At 33.6% G+C, this 15,918-nt stretch overlaps 1 protein-coding gene across 1 annotated transcript in view; it reads right to left on the reverse strand.

Annotated features, from left to right (window-relative positions):
- The window catches only part of LOC142340475 (ATP-dependent DNA helicase Q5-like), a 72,117-nt gene that overhangs the window by 31,726 nt on the left and 24,473 nt on the right, over positions 1 to 15,918 (reverse strand). Inside the window, exons 11-12 of the mRNA XM_075391051.1 lie at positions 11,039 to 11,303; positions 7,671 to 7,769 (exon numbers count right to left, since the gene is read on the reverse strand). Of these exons, the coding sequence (XP_075247166.1) occupies positions 7,671 to 7,769; positions 11,039 to 11,303 (364 nt within the window). The remainder of the gene's footprint in view (positions 1 to 7,670; positions 7,770 to 11,038; positions 11,304 to 15,918) is intronic.

A 15,918-nucleotide genomic window follows, 5' to 3' on the forward strand; every position in this document is an offset into this window, starting at 1 on the left:
AAACTACTGATAGGCCAATTTACGCTAACCCACGCCAATTTTTATCGAAAGCTAAATCAGAAAATCTACCAGATTTAAATCTAAATAATTTTGCCTGATAATAGAAGCCCCAATCGTTGTTCATTAGTTTAATAAGTTTCGCTGAGCCAAAAATGGACAAAGAACTAAATACGGCTGATTTGACCTCAAAAAGAGCTCAGCACCGCTAACCTGATTTGACCTAATTGTCAAAATGAGCAAAAAACGGTTTCGTTTGACCACAATTTTCATAACGAAAAGCTAAATTATCAAGAACAACCGGTAGAAATGTTTCACTAGACCCCTTGGCTGGACAGAGGGAGCCACAAGGACCCTCTACTAGTTATTAGAATTGTATTATCAACTTTTCCGGCATAAGTTACGCCAAAATTGAACAAAATAAGCTACAAATTTCTCATAAGTCGCCACTTCGGAAGAAAAAGCCTAAATTACGCAAAATCTTCCAGAACTGTTTCATACTATTTGTTAGATAGTAGAAGCCCCAATAGTCGTCTGATTAATTTATTAGAATTATGTGAGCAGTGTTTAGGGCACAATTCATGACAAAAATAGACAAAAAGAACTATCTAAAACGGCTGATTTCACGCCAACTTTATTGGAATAAAACGTCAAATATCAATAACGTTCTACGAATCTGTAATTTAAGATCAATATACTAGTCAGCGAAAATCAAAATAGCCCTTTAATTCCAGAAATTTTTTTGATAAATTTTTAAATTACAATTCTATGCTCGAAAAAAGAACATCGATGCAATCCAATGTACGTCTAACAGGTCGTCTACTAAAACAACGATTTGGTCACGTTAAATTCTATTTTTTTTCAAACAAAAAAATAAGATTCTGAATTCAGTTTCTGTCCAAATTTCAAAAAAACTTTGAACACTAGTTCCTTCAGAGAACAATGCTTTATCAATTACGAACCAGCTTGGTGAAGACCCATTTAATATGAATGGACACTAGTAACTTCAGGAAACACTGGTAATAACCCAATTAATATGAACGTCCAGCTTGGTTAACCACCAAATTCTTAATAGTTATAGAGTGCGCTCAATAGTTTCTCAATCGATAGAGCGGAAACCCATATAGCATGCGGCAACTAATGCCGTTACGAACACAAATTCAGCAGCTGAGTTATAGGGTTTAGGGAAAATTGCTCTGATTTTTCCACGCGTAATGTGAAGATCAAAACTAAAATCGAGAAAAACAAAGGATTATAAAAAGATAAATAACAGGTCTTTTTTGGTGGTGACCAAAAGATATGAAGCAAAATAAACGCCAAAAACAGACAAAAATATGGAGAAAAAGAACATTACTCTTCGACAAATTATGATAATAAATTTATCAAAACAAATCTGATTATGTGGAAACACTGTACACTATTTATGATCTAAAATTTTGCCGAAAAATAGCGATAGAAGATCAACGAAAACAAAAAAGCACATATCGCAAGACAAAGTATTGAGAATTAGTTGCTTCAAAAACTAAATAACACATAATCCCAAAAAAATGACCCCAGTTGTTTCAAATCAGTAAGCATTTGATACTATCCATTAATTGAAAACGGCAAGAATTCCTACCAAAAAATGAAAGGAGGATTCAAAAATCATCAGTAATTGAAAACGGCCAGAATTACTATCAACAAATGATAGAAAGATTCAAAAATCACAGCAAGTTTTTAAAAGTAAATGACGTGTTCATCCGTATACCCATTTAAAAAAAGCTGAGCCACTGAGAATGTATTAGAAATGTGATGAAACCAATTATTGTTGAGAATAAGAGACGAGACAACCGAAAAACGAATTAAAAAAACAGCTATTTTGAAAACAGTATAAGACAACTTTTGAGTGAAAACTAAGATCACGACACACAGTCACCTAACATCAAGAGAGAGCACATGAGAACTCTCAATAAAGACACTGATATGCAAATCGGAAACCACAAAGGCAAAATTCAAAAAATCAATGAATTTTTTTTGGAGAAAAACGATTTCAAAGTCACAAAAAGCATACACAAGAGAACTCAAACATAAAAAAACGTCCCAGGAAAAGTGACTAAGGATGAGCCCTAGAAAACCAAATGGTCTAGTCGTTAATGACAAAAGGCGATAAGACGATAAAAAGAACAAAAAAGCATAACTAGAAACAGCAAAATGAAAATACGTGGTATCACAGCCAAAAAAGGTAAGTTTTTGACTGACAAAACAAAATAAATTGATTTATGCGCCACTAGAGACTCAATGGAACTATTCATGAATCATATTTAAAAACAAGGATAACAAAAAGACAAAATCAAAGATTTATAAAGGCAGTGCAAAAACCCATTAGAGAAAACCATACGCTAAAAAATCACATGAGACCTCGTAGGGAACACTTAACAGTGCTGTTGATAATCAACCTCAGTGATCAGGCCTCAAAAAGAAAATACAGGCAGAACTCAAAAACTCACCAAAAAATACGAGACGCTCACTTGAAAACCGTAAAAACACATAAGCTGTTCAAAAAGCATTAAATTGGTTCAACCAAGCATTTTTTTATTATTGGGATCTTTCTTCAAAGAAACTAAGAAGAAGGAAAACGTGAACTTAAAAAATAAGATTAAAAGCAAAAACAAACTGTTTCAAAATACAGATGCAATTCGTAAAAATCAGTTGCTTTACAGTTATTGTCTCAAAAAATAGCATTCATGCATCAACAACACATGTTATCATCATATAAAGCCTTTACAAAAATCACAAGACCAACACTGAATTCACGTCAAATTTTTCAAGTGAAAAACATCAAATACAAAACTTTGCGCAAACACAAACAAAATCTTCTATCTATTTTAAAATCAGATTGGAGAAACTTCCTTCAACCCAATCCCCTTAGTGCTATACAAATTCACTGTTTTAAATAGCCTTCTCGTTGACATTAATAGTTATATTAAAAAAGATTCTCCAATATAATCAAAATCATTTTGATTAAAAACCACAATGAGACAATTAACACACTCGCTATTTAATCGCTCCTGCGGTTATTAACAACACATAGATACCTCTAACAAAAACGTAAATGGACAAACGTACTGTCAAATTAGGACAAAAACAACTGTAAAGAACTGATAGGCCAATTTACGCTGATAACCCACGCCAATTTTTATCAAAAGCTAAATCAGAAAATCTAACAGATTTAATTCTAAATAAATTTGCCTGATAATAGAAGCCCCAATCGTTGTTCATTAGTTTAATAAGTTTGGCTGAGCCAAAAATGGACAAAGAACTAAATACGGCTGATTTGACCTCAAAAAGAGCTCAGCACCGCTAACCTGATTTGACCTAATTGTCAAAATGAGCAAAAAACGGTTTCGTTTGACCACAATTTTCATAACGAAAAGCTAAATTATCAAGAACAACAGGTAGAAATGCTTCACTAGACCTCTTGGCGGGATAGAGGGAGCCACAATGACTCCTCAATTAGTTATTGGGATTGTAATATCAACTTTTCCGACATAAATTAAGCAAAAGTGAACAAAACAAGCTACAAATTTCTGATAAGTCGCCACTTCGGAATAAAAGGCCTATATTATGTAAAATCTGCCAGAACTGTTTCATACTATTTGTTAGATAGTAGAAGCCCCAATGGCCGTCTGATTATTTTATTAGAATTATGTGAGCAGTGTTTAGGGCACAATTCATGACAAAAATAGACAAAAAGAACTATCTAAAACGGCTGATTTCACGCCAACTTTATTGGAAGAAAACTTCAAATATCAATAACGTTCTACGAATCTGTAATTTAAGATCAATATACTAGTTAGCGAAAACCAAAATAGCCCTTTAATTCCAAAAATTTTTTTGATAAATTTTTAAATTACAATTCTATGCTCGAAAAAAGAACACCAATGCAATCCAATGTGCGTCTAATAGGTCGTCTACTAAAACGACTTGATCACGTTAAATCCTAATTTTTTCAAAAAACAAAAACAAGATTCGAATTCAATTTCGGTCCAAATTTCAAAAAACTTTGAACACTAGTTCCTTCAGAGAACAACGCTTTATCAATTACGAACCAGCTTGGTAAAGACCCATTGAATATGAATGAACACTAGTAACTTCAGGAAAAACTGGTAATAACCTATTTAAAACGAACGTCCAGCTTGGTTAAGCACCAAAAACTTAATAGTTATAAAGTGCGCTCAATAGTTGCTTAATCGATAGACCGGAAATCCATATAGCATGCGGCAACTAATGCCGTTAAGAACGCAAATTCAGCAGCTGAGTTATAGGATTTAGTGAAAAAGTTGCTCTAATTTTTCCACGCGTAATCTGAAGATCAAAACTAAAATCGAGAAAACAAAGGATTATAAAGCGATAAATAACAGGTCCCGAATTAATCCAAAGAAAAGAAGCTAATAATCCGACTTTCAATAGTGTTACGATAGTGTCAGTTTTTGATGGTGACCAAAAGATATGAAGCAAAATAAACGCCAAAAACAGGCACTATTTATGACAAACAATTTTTCCAAAAATTAGCGATAAAAGATCAACGAAAACAAAAAAGCACATTTCGCAAGACAAAGTATTGAGAATTAGTTGCTTCAAAAACCAAATAACACATAAAACCAAAAAACATGACCACAGTTGTTTCAAATTAGTAAGCATTTGATAGTATCCATTTATTGAAAACGGCAAGAATTCCTATCAACAAATGATAGAAAGACTCAAAAATCACAGCAAGTTTTTAAAAGTAAATGACGTGTTCATCCGTATACCAATTTAAAAAAACACCGAGCCACTGAGGCTGTATTAAAAATGTAATGAAACCAAATATTATTGAGAATAAGAGACGAGACAACCGAAAAACAAACTAAAAAAACAGCTATTTTGAAAAAAAACAGTATCAGACAACTTTTGAGTGAAAACTAAGATCACTACACACAGTCACCTAACATCAAGAGACAGCACATGAGAACTCTCCATAAAGACACTGACATCGAAGTCGGAAACAACCACAAATGCAAAATTCAAAAATCAATTAATTTTTTTTTTGAAAACGATTTCAATGTCACAAAAAGCATACACAAGAGAACTCAAACATTAAAAAAACGCCCAGGAAAGGTGACTAAGGATGAGCTCTAGAAATCCAAATGGCCTAGTCCTTAATGACAAAAGGTGATAAGACGACAACAAGAACAAAAAAGCCTAACTAGAAACAGCAAAATGAAAATACGTGGTATCACAGCCAAAAAAGGTAAATTCTTGACTGACAAAACGAAATAAATTCACTTATGCGCCACTAGAGACACAATGGTACTATTCATCAATCATATTTTTAAAAAACATAAAAAACAAGGATAACAAAAAGACAACTCAAAGATTCGTAAAGACACAGTGTAAAAAGCCATTAGTGAGAAAAACTTTACGCTAAAAATTCACTTGAGATCTCGTAAGGATTACTTAACAGTGCTGTCAATAATCAACCTCAGTGATCAGGCCTCAAAAAGAAAATACAGGCAGAACTCAAAACCGCGACGCTCACTCAAAACGCGGCAGAACTCAAAAAATATACGCGACGCTCACTTGAAAACCGTGAAAACACATAAGCTGTTCGAAAAGCATTAAATTGGTTCAACCAAGAATTTTTTATTATTGGGATCTTTCTTTAAAGAAACTAAGTGAAAGCAAAAGGTGAACTTAAAACAATAAGATTAAAAGCAAAAAAAACAAACTGTTTGAAAACACAGAGGCAAAGTCGTAACAATCAGTTGCTATACAGTTATTGTCTCAATAAATAGCATTCATGCATCAACAACACATGTTATCAGCTTATAAAGCCTTTATAAAAATCACAAGACCAACACTGAATTCACGTCAAATTGTCCAAGTGAAAAACATCAAATACAAAACTTTGCGCAAACAAAATCTTCCATCTATTTTAAAATCAGTTTGGAAAAATTTCCTTCAATCCAATCCCTTTAGTGCTCTACAAATTCACGGTTTTAAATAGCCTTCTCGTTGATCTTAATAGTTATATTTAAAAAGATTCTCCAATATAGTCAAAATTATTTCGATTAAAAACCACAATGAGACAATTAACACACTCGCTATTTAATCGCTCCCTCGGTTATTAACAACACATAGATACCTCTAAAAAAACGTAAATGGACAAATGTACTGTCAAAATAGAACAAAATCAACTGTAAACTACTGATAGGCCCATTTACGCTGATAACCCACGCCAATTTTTATCGAAAGCTAAATCAGAAAATCTACCAGATTTAAATCTAAATAATTTTGCCTGATAATAGAAGCCCCAATCGTTGTTCATTAGTTTAATAAGTTTGGCTGAGCCAAAAATGGACAAAGAACTAAATACGGCTGATTTGACCTCAAAAAGAGCTCAGCACCGCTAACCTGATTTGACCTAATTGTCAAAATGAGCAAAAAACGGTTTCGTTTGACCACAATTTTCATAACGAAAAGCTAAATTATCAAGAACAACCGGTCGAAATGTTTCACTAGACCCCTTGGCTGGATAGAGGGAGCCACAAGGACTCCTCTACTAGTTATTAGAATTGTATTATCAACTTTTCCGGCATTAGTTACGCCAAAAGTGAACAAAACAAGCAACAAATTTCTTATAAGTCGCCACTTCGGAAGAAAAAGCCTAAATTACGCAAAATCTGCCAGAACTGTTTCATGCTATTTGTTAGATAGTAGAAGCCCCAATGGCCGTCTGATTATTTTATTAGAATTATGTGAGCAGTGTTTAGGGCACAATTCATGACAAAAATAGACAAAAAGAACTATCTAAAACGGCTGATTTCACGCCAACTTTATTGGAAGAAATGTTTAATGATCAAAAACGTTCTACGGATCTGTAATTTAAGATCAATATGCTAGTCAGCGAAAACCAAAATAGCCCTCTAATTCCAGAATTTTTTTGATAACTTCTTTTCAAATTAAATTCTATGCTCGATTGGCTTTCTACCAGATACCAGTCATGTCTTTCTACGTCAAACATCGATCAGCCAAAACTGACTAAAAAGAATAGTCTGTTGAGCATATAGTTCGTTTCGCCGCTAAGTGAGAGGGAACAAAAAGGATTCACACGTCTTTCAAACAGGAAACCAGAGGGGCATCATTTTTTGAACCTCTGAATTTAGAAAAACATCACAGTGAAAATTCTCCACAGAAAATCGAACAAACAGATAGTAAATTTTTTTCGGACTATATTTAGTAGCCAGAGAATATACTCCGTAAAAAGGCAACTTGAAATCATGGGCACTTAACGGTGTATATTAGTTGCTCGCACAGATTCAGCTGCTACTTTACCTCTATATTTTCTATCTGTATTCTATAATTTGACAGCGAGAGTTAGGGGGTGTGGGGGGGGGGGGCGTACTGAGATGTCAAATAGGCGTATTGAGAGCAAACGGAAAAGCTCCAGTTAATGACAAATGTTGGCTTACGAAACGCCTTCAATGGACATGCACATGAGAGAGGAAACATATAACCAGGGAGGTGTATTATCTCAGACAGGGAGGATTATTATGTCAATAAGGATATTAAAATTTTATTAGAGCTTATTATAGAGCTATTGAAGAGCTACTATTATGAAAAGTGACAGCGCAAGATATAATTATGTTACTCACTTGAACTGTGAGTCCAGCTATCTTGTTAGAGTGTGCATTGATCAGAGTTGAAAATGCAGCATCTATCGTTGGGGTTTCAGGATCGAGGTCATCTTTAGACTGAAACAGATCAAATATTACATCCAATTTCAATTTATACACTATTCGCTATTTTCAAGCAAAGATTTTCTTGTCCTGTTCGTTTTAACAACTTGTCTTAACGGTGAAACCAAAACAAAAAATTCTCTTACCCCCTCTTTGTTTTTCTTTATCCTGAATCCTCAAACCATTAAGGCAATTAAAATTTTTGATAAGTTCTCTAAAATTTTTGTTCCAGCATTTTGCGATTATTTCATCTAACCCATAGTCCAGCCATACGAACTCATATAAATTGAACGTTTTTGCCATCACAACTTTTTAGCACCATATGAAGAACTATGAAGAGTACAATTATCAAAAATGAAAACAAAAAAATCATTGTGCGATAATAAAGTTTGAACATCCGCTAGATCAGGTAACAGAAATATTGCAGCGCAAATCTATTTGAATTTAAGATATTAAGTATAATTAGGAATCTATGAATTAAAAAATAAAGTAAAAGATCCTCTCAAGAAATTGAGCAAATTTACCCGGAATGGATACAGTTATGGTACCGTATCTGCTATGGCGGACTTGAACTTTAAAATTAACCATGCAAAATGAGAGAGGATTTAATTTTTTTAATACCTATCACAAAGCAATTTAACACAAGATATCAAAGAGTAGATATAATAAGGTATAAAGCATATAAAAAACAAAAAAAATTAAACTATCACAAATCAAGAACTTTCGGAAAGCATTGTACATACAAAGATTCTGAAAAACGAGTGGGGTAAATAAGGAACAAAACCTGAGAAAATTGAACTTTTCTCCAATATCCGACGCAGTCGTAAGTTTAGTTGCCCATTCAAAAAGTATTAAGTGGCACAAAATTGACAACAAATATTTTTAACATAGCTGGTAGATTGCCAGAAAATAGCCGCAATAGCTTTGTAGATCTGCAGTCTCAAAAAAAACAGTAAAAAAGACAGACCAAAAAAATTCGTCTTTTCATTGAAGGCTGATATGCTAAACTTCGATCAAAAATCTGTATGAGTTTTTGCTGCCTCTATCAGCTGCTCTCTAATAACCTTCATTTAGAGTGACACACATCCATTTGACCTTATCTCTTTGAATTAAAGTAAATAAAAGTCAATTTCAAAGTGATGAAGTCATTTTTGTGAGTGAGGTAAGTCAAGTGTGACCAAAAATTTAATCACGCAAAAGAACAAAAAAAAACTCGCTCCACTAAGAGCGAAAAATTACGTCACGCACGCTTTTCAGTTGAAATTGCATGAACGAATGAATAAAAAGCAGATTTGAAGTGATTGTGACCTCATATGGTCGTAACAAAAATCGCGACGACGAAATAAAGAACATAGCAGGACACAATTCAAAGAATTTTCATTTTCTAAAAAAAGACTAGACCTAGAACGGATTATGAGTGAATTGGGAAAACCATTTCTAAAAAACAGATAAAAAAATAAAAAAACAAATTCAATGTCAAAATTCCGCATGCGAACAAAAAAAAATACTAGCGAGAAATGGAAATTTGGTTCAAACAAAAACATAGGCCTAGAGTGAACTATCAACGGATAGTGAAAACGCTTAAGAAAGATATCTGATCCGAAAAATCGACAAAACAGTAAAAATCAGAGTGAAATTGCCGCATGTGAACAAAAAACCACTAGCGAGAAAGCGAATTTTTGTTCAAACACCGTTTTCTCACTCTGCTTTAAATTTGAAGCGGAAACATTTCACGCCGCAGAAGCACTCGCTTTTGCGCTCCACTTCCTGTTTCGGCGTGACCAAAATCACTACTCCAATTTGACTTCAAAGATCATGAAAATGTGTGAACAGATCTTAAAAAAAAGACAGCGCCCCAATTTAATTCAAATTTTCTGAATTGTAAAAAACAAAAGAAGGCTAATAATAGCCCCAGCTATCGCTGTGAGGCTATTAATAAGCAAATTCAGGTAGCAAAACCAAAAACTCAATTGAAAACATCATCAACAAAAAAATTTAGTACTTCTTTGTGAAAGAGTTGCCGGACATAGCAGCGAAGAGTATTGACACCTCTTAGTTGAAACAGACCACCGAGATGAAACATAGCTGGCAGATTGCTAGAAAATAGCCGCGATGGCTTCGCTGATCTGCAGTCTCAAAAAGATAGTGACAGAAAGACCAAAAAAGAATTATTAATGCTCTATTATTACTGCTTGTATTAGATGCTCTCAAACTACCTTCATTTCGAGCAACACACTCAACTTGACCTTACCTCTCTGGATTAAAATAGAGGAAAAGTCAATTTGAGAGTGATGAAGTCATTTTTGAGAGTGAGGTAAGTTCACGCTCATCGTTTCAATTTGACTTCAAAATTCATAAAAAGGTATGAACAGAATGTAAAAAAGACAGCTCCCCAATACAGGTCAAATTCTTTGAATTGTAAAAAAAAACAAGATAAGGCCAATAAAAGCCTCCGCTATCGCTGTGCGGCTATTAAAAACAAAACAGTGCAATTAAAAAAGATTCTGATTTCAAATTCTATCCTTAATAGATTTCTGGCAAGCAAGGACGCGTTATTTTGTCAAAGAAGAGTTACTCATATGAGATTTATTAATTGGTTGCCGAAATCAGTTTTATTGAGTGAGGAGAGTCGTGTATGCTCAAAAAAACTTATTTGCACAAACATGTTCCAATTGCACAAATTACACGCTCATATTTTGCACAGGAGCCGAGAAAAGGGCTCAAAAGGCTCACAAATGGTTTCAGTATATATATGATGAAAAGCCAATCTGCCCAAATAGCAGAGAAATCAAAGTAAAAACTGCTCTGAAAAATGAGTGCGTGAACAACAAAATGCTCGTATTGCAAACTTTTTTGAAACTACTTCTCTCGTTCTGCTTCAAACGAAAACAAGAACAAATTTACCAGTCATCATGTGATCCGCTTCTCGAACTTGTTCGCTGAAACAACTTTTCTGAATTTTTTAATCTATGAATAGTCGGTGTTTTGGTTTTTGTACTCGCTTACTTATGAAAAGCTGCTGAAAGCTGCTCAAAACACTTTTAAATGTTTGAATTATAAAATAGCTTTTCAGCTGGCGGAAATTACTACTCGCGAGTAAAAAAACTGTTGGAATATAGGAGTTGCAGTGCCTTCGCACAACACACAACGCTTTTGCTTTTTAATACATATACTCGAGCATTTCTTTTCCAGTATGCTCAATACAAGCACACAAAAATTTAATAAGCAAGAGTCTGAAACACTCGTTTGTCCATTTCCTGAATCGCCACCAATACACAACTCACAGCTGAATGTTTTGGCAACAAGTTTTTAGCAGATATGAAGTTGTTCATTCCTCCGTTCCCTCCGCCTCCCCGTCTACGTCTGAACTCATCGTCAATTACACCTCCTAGAACATCACTGCACCTTTTCCTCGATGATCGACTACCATCGTCAAAGAGCGAGTCTTTCTTCTTTTCAAAGAAGTCTTCATCGTATTCATCAGCATCGTAATCACTGTTCATTTCATCTCCACTGTAGCTGTTGCTGCCTGCGTTGCAGCCCACTTCACTAAAAACCGTTGCGGTTGACAAAAGTTAAAAAATCCATTAACGTCGGAAGAATTGCTCCCGAACAACTAGTGGGAGTTCTATTGCAACCTTGAGGGGTGAGTAAGAAATTCATTTAGGTGCGTCCGATTATGCCATTAAAGGTTATTATATAACCTTAAATATTAAAGTGAAAAACTAAGATTAAAGTGATCTAAGGAAAACGTTCTATCTTCAAGAGTCACTAATGTCTTGAAAATACAACTTTTTGAGACTATCAATTGTGTTTCCACTATCACCTTTTCCACGATATCATTCCTAATCAATTAATCATCCTACAGCTTATCCAATAAACATAGCAGGCAGATTGCCTGAAAATAGCCGCGATAGACGCTTGTGGCCTTCCATGATTTGAAACCACTAAAGAAATAAGATAGGCGGATCGACCACCAGTCCTTTAATAGACAACTACACTTTTTGGGTTAGATTCGGACTGTCATTTTTTTTAACATATACAGTCTATAGGGAAAAAGCGCAAAGAGAGCTTTTTCAAAATTGATTCTCGAAATCAAAAGCTCACGACTAATACTCAAGAACTAGGGTATATAAGTTTGGCACTACTTAGATGCACACTATTTTATGTTCATAAAATTTAAAGTTCCATAAGTGAGTTCAGAAGTCATTTTTGTGAGTGGGGTAAGACACGCAATTGACCTAAAAGCAGAAATGACGTCAGACACACAAATTTTAACTGCAAACCAATAGAAGTCACTGAAGTCAATTCCAAGAAGTCAGGTCGTAAGAATCATCGATGGAAACGGCGAATTAAAAAACATAGCCGGAAGAATTCCGGAAGCGACTCGAAATGTCAAAACTTCGCAAACAAAACCGTAATTGCAGCGGAAGCCAATAGCTTTTGTATTAAACCATTAACTCACTACCTCTCCAGGTCTGCTTTAAAAATTGGTGAAACTTAAACCACTGTCATCAAGAGAAACAAAATGCACCAAAATTTTATATTATTGAAAACGTTTGGTAACGTCAAAAAATCCAAAATATTTAAGGTGGTCAAAAACCTGATAGTCTGAAAAAGCTGGCAAGGCTATCAATAGCCCTCAAATAATTCATGATTCTAATCTGAAAAAGATCGCGAAAGCAAACGGCAGATAATAATCTTAGAAACTAAGTTAAATATTTTCAAAGAAAGCTCAAATTTAAGAATCAGAAAACACCTATAATTACACTTCCAATCACTGTGATTAAGACACAAAACAACACACACATACTGTTCCTTTTTGTACATGAGCTAGACAACATGATTTCATACTAAATCAAAAACAAAATTGATCATAGAAAAGACACAAGCAGCAGAATATTTGAGGGCAAAAATCGTTTAAATTAAGACCAAGGCCGGAAGAAAGCTGAAGTAAATAGTCATAAGTGGAAATTTTGGAAGAAACTTGCTATCAAACTCCAGAACTGCCTTTTGTTGAATGGTATCAATTGCACAACAAAATGACGAAAATCTAATCAAAAGCTGAAATCGTTCATTTTTTACAACTGAAAAACCAATATACCGAAAATAAATTTAGGTGTCAGGACAAAGCTAGAATGATGCTAACTAAAATGTGAAGAATATGCACACAATGTAAGCAACAACGTGTCAAAGACTTTCTTGATTTTTGAAAGTTAAAAATCAGTTTAAAAAATTCAAGAAAAACGAATAATTTCCTTGTTCAGCATTCAAGACAGAGAAATGATAACTAGTCATCCGATACAAAGATCTATCCTCCTGAAGAGACCAAAAATTAAGAAAAAACAGAATTCATAAATAAGAAACATTGAAACATCTTGCAGAAAAATGGTCGAAAAAGTTTAAGTTAAGACTGCATTTATGAAATAATTTTAACTGTTTTCTCAAAACTTAACGCCAAAAAAATGATTGAATTTTTATTGAAACGAAATTAAAGCCCCTCATGTTGTACAAAAAACTATTTCCAGCAAATACAATCAAAACACAAACAAAAAACTGACGAAAATCGGAAAAAACTACCAAAATTGGATTAGCATATGTACAATTTTACGGAACAAAATTACATCGAGGTAGGAAGAGGCATTGAGTATAGGAATTATCACTGTAAACTTAAACCACTGTCAACAAGAGAAACAAAATGCACCAAAATTTTATATTATTGAAAACGTTTGGTAACGTCAAAAAATCCAAAATACTTAAGGTGGTCAAAAACCTGACAGTCTGAAAAAGCTGGCAAGGCTATCAATAGCCCTCAAATAATTCATGATTCTAATCTGAAAAAGATCGCGAAAGCAAACGGCAGATAATAATCTAAGAAACTAAGTTAAATATTTTCAAAGAAAGCTCAAATTTAAGAATCAGAAAACACCTATAATTACACTTCTAATCACTGTGATTAAGACAAAAAACAACAACACATACTGTTCCTTTTTGTACATAAGCTAGACAACACGATTTCATACTAAATCAAAAATAAAATTGATCATAGAAAAGACATAAGCAGCAGAACATTTGAAGTCAAAAGTCGTTTAAATTAAGACCAAGGGCGGAAGAAAGCTGAAGTAAACAGTCATAAGTGGAAATTTTGGAAGAAACTTGCTATCAAACTCCAGAACTGCCTTTTGTTGAATGATATCAATTGCACACCAAAGAAATGACGAAAATCTAAGAAAAAGCTGAAATCGTTCATCTTTTACAACTGAAAAAACCAATATACCGAAAATAAATTTAGGTGCCAGGACAAAGCTAGAATGATACTAACTAGAATGTGAAGAATATGCGCACAATGTAAGCAACACCGTATCAAAAAGACTTTCTTGATTTTTGAAAGTTAAAAATCAATTTAAACAATTCAAGAAAAACGAATACATTTCATTGTTCAGCATTTAAGACAGAGAAAAGATAACTAGTCATCCGATACAAAGATCCATCCTCCTGAAGAGACCAAAAAATAGGAAAAAGCAGAAATCATAAATAAGAAACATTGAAACATCTTGCAGAAAAATGGTCAAAGAACTTTCAAGTTAAGACTGCATTTATTAAAAATTTTTAACTGTTTTCTCGAAACTGTACGCCAAAAAATGATTGAATTTTTATTGAAACGAAATTAAAGTCCCTCATGTTGTACAAAAAAACTATTTCTAGCAATTACAACCAAAATACAAACGAAAAACTGACGAAAATCGGAAAAAACTACCAAAATCGGATTAGCATATGTACAATTTTATGGAACAAAATTACAACGAGGTAGGAAGAAGCATTGAGTATAGGAATTATCAAAGCAAAATTGCCATATTAACTGATGAACAAAAAGACGGTTAAAGATCCAAAAAAGAAATAAGAAAAAAAAAGCCAAAAATTAACTAAAAAATCAAGAATTATGTGCCAATTTTTAACTTGAAACGCATTTTCAGGCTCTGCAAAACACTGTGGCATCAATTTCCGAGGTTGAAATTTCAATATAGTATCAAATAAAATAAATTTATTTCTACAAGGAACCAAATTAAAAGCAAAAAAATTGGGTCACTTAGACGAAAAACGGCTAAAAACGGTTATCTATATGTGCAATTCAGTCAAAAACTACTTTTTCAAGTCAAAAAGTCATTCACTAAACGAAGCGCATGATCAAAAAACTTCTCTCGCTTAGCAAAAAAATCTGTTCACCGAGACAGCTTTTCTCAATTTTGCTTTTAAGTCAAAATGCCGCGTGAACAAATCTACTTCCTGTAAAAAAACATAGCCAGAAGAATTCCGGAAGCAACTCCAAGCGTCAAAACTTCACAAAACAACCGTAAATGCAGCTGCAGCCATTACCTTTTGCATTAAACCAATAACGCATTACCTCCCAAGGTCTGATCTAAAATTTGATGAAATTTTAACCACTGTCACCAAGAGAAACAAAAAGCAGCAAAATTTTTTATTGAAAACGTTTAGGCACGTAAAAAAATGTCCAAAAAATAGGATGGTCAAATTACTGATAGGCTGAAAAAGCTGACAGGGCTATGAAATGCACTCAAATAATTCATGATTTCAACCTCAAAAAGATCGCGAAAGCAAACGGCTTAGAAAGCAAACATTTAGATAATGATCTTAGAAGCTAAGTTATTTTTTTCACAAAAGAATGAAGAATCAGAAAACCACTACAATAAGAAATCTAATCACTGCAATCAAGACACAAACAACATATACTTCTTCCTTGGTGTATTTATGCTCGACAACATCAATTCATACTGATTCAAAAAGTAATTTAATCTAGAAAAGACATAAGCAACAGAATATTCAAAGGCAAAAAGCCGTATAAACCAATAACAAGGCCGGAACAAAATTGCAAAAAACACTACTGATAGGTAGAAATTCAGGAAAAATCAAACTTTCCAGCCAACTCTCAGTACTGCCTTATGTTGAATGAAACCAATTGCAAACCAAAGAAATGACGAAAATCTAATAAAAAGCTGAAAGCATTCAATTTTGTAACAACTGAAAAAAATCAATATAACGAATATAAATTTAGGTGCTAGGACAAAGCTAGAATGATACAAAGTAGAATGTGAAGAATATGGACACAATGAAAGGAACACCGTAACAAAAAGACTTTCTTGATTTT

Source organism: Convolutriloba macropyga, chromosome 5, assembly GCF_964194025.1.
Source record: "Convolutriloba macropyga chromosome 5, txConMacr16.3, whole genome shotgun sequence".
NCBI classification, from domain to species: Eukaryota; Metazoa; Xenacoelomorpha; order Acoela; family Convolutidae; genus Convolutriloba; species Convolutriloba macropyga.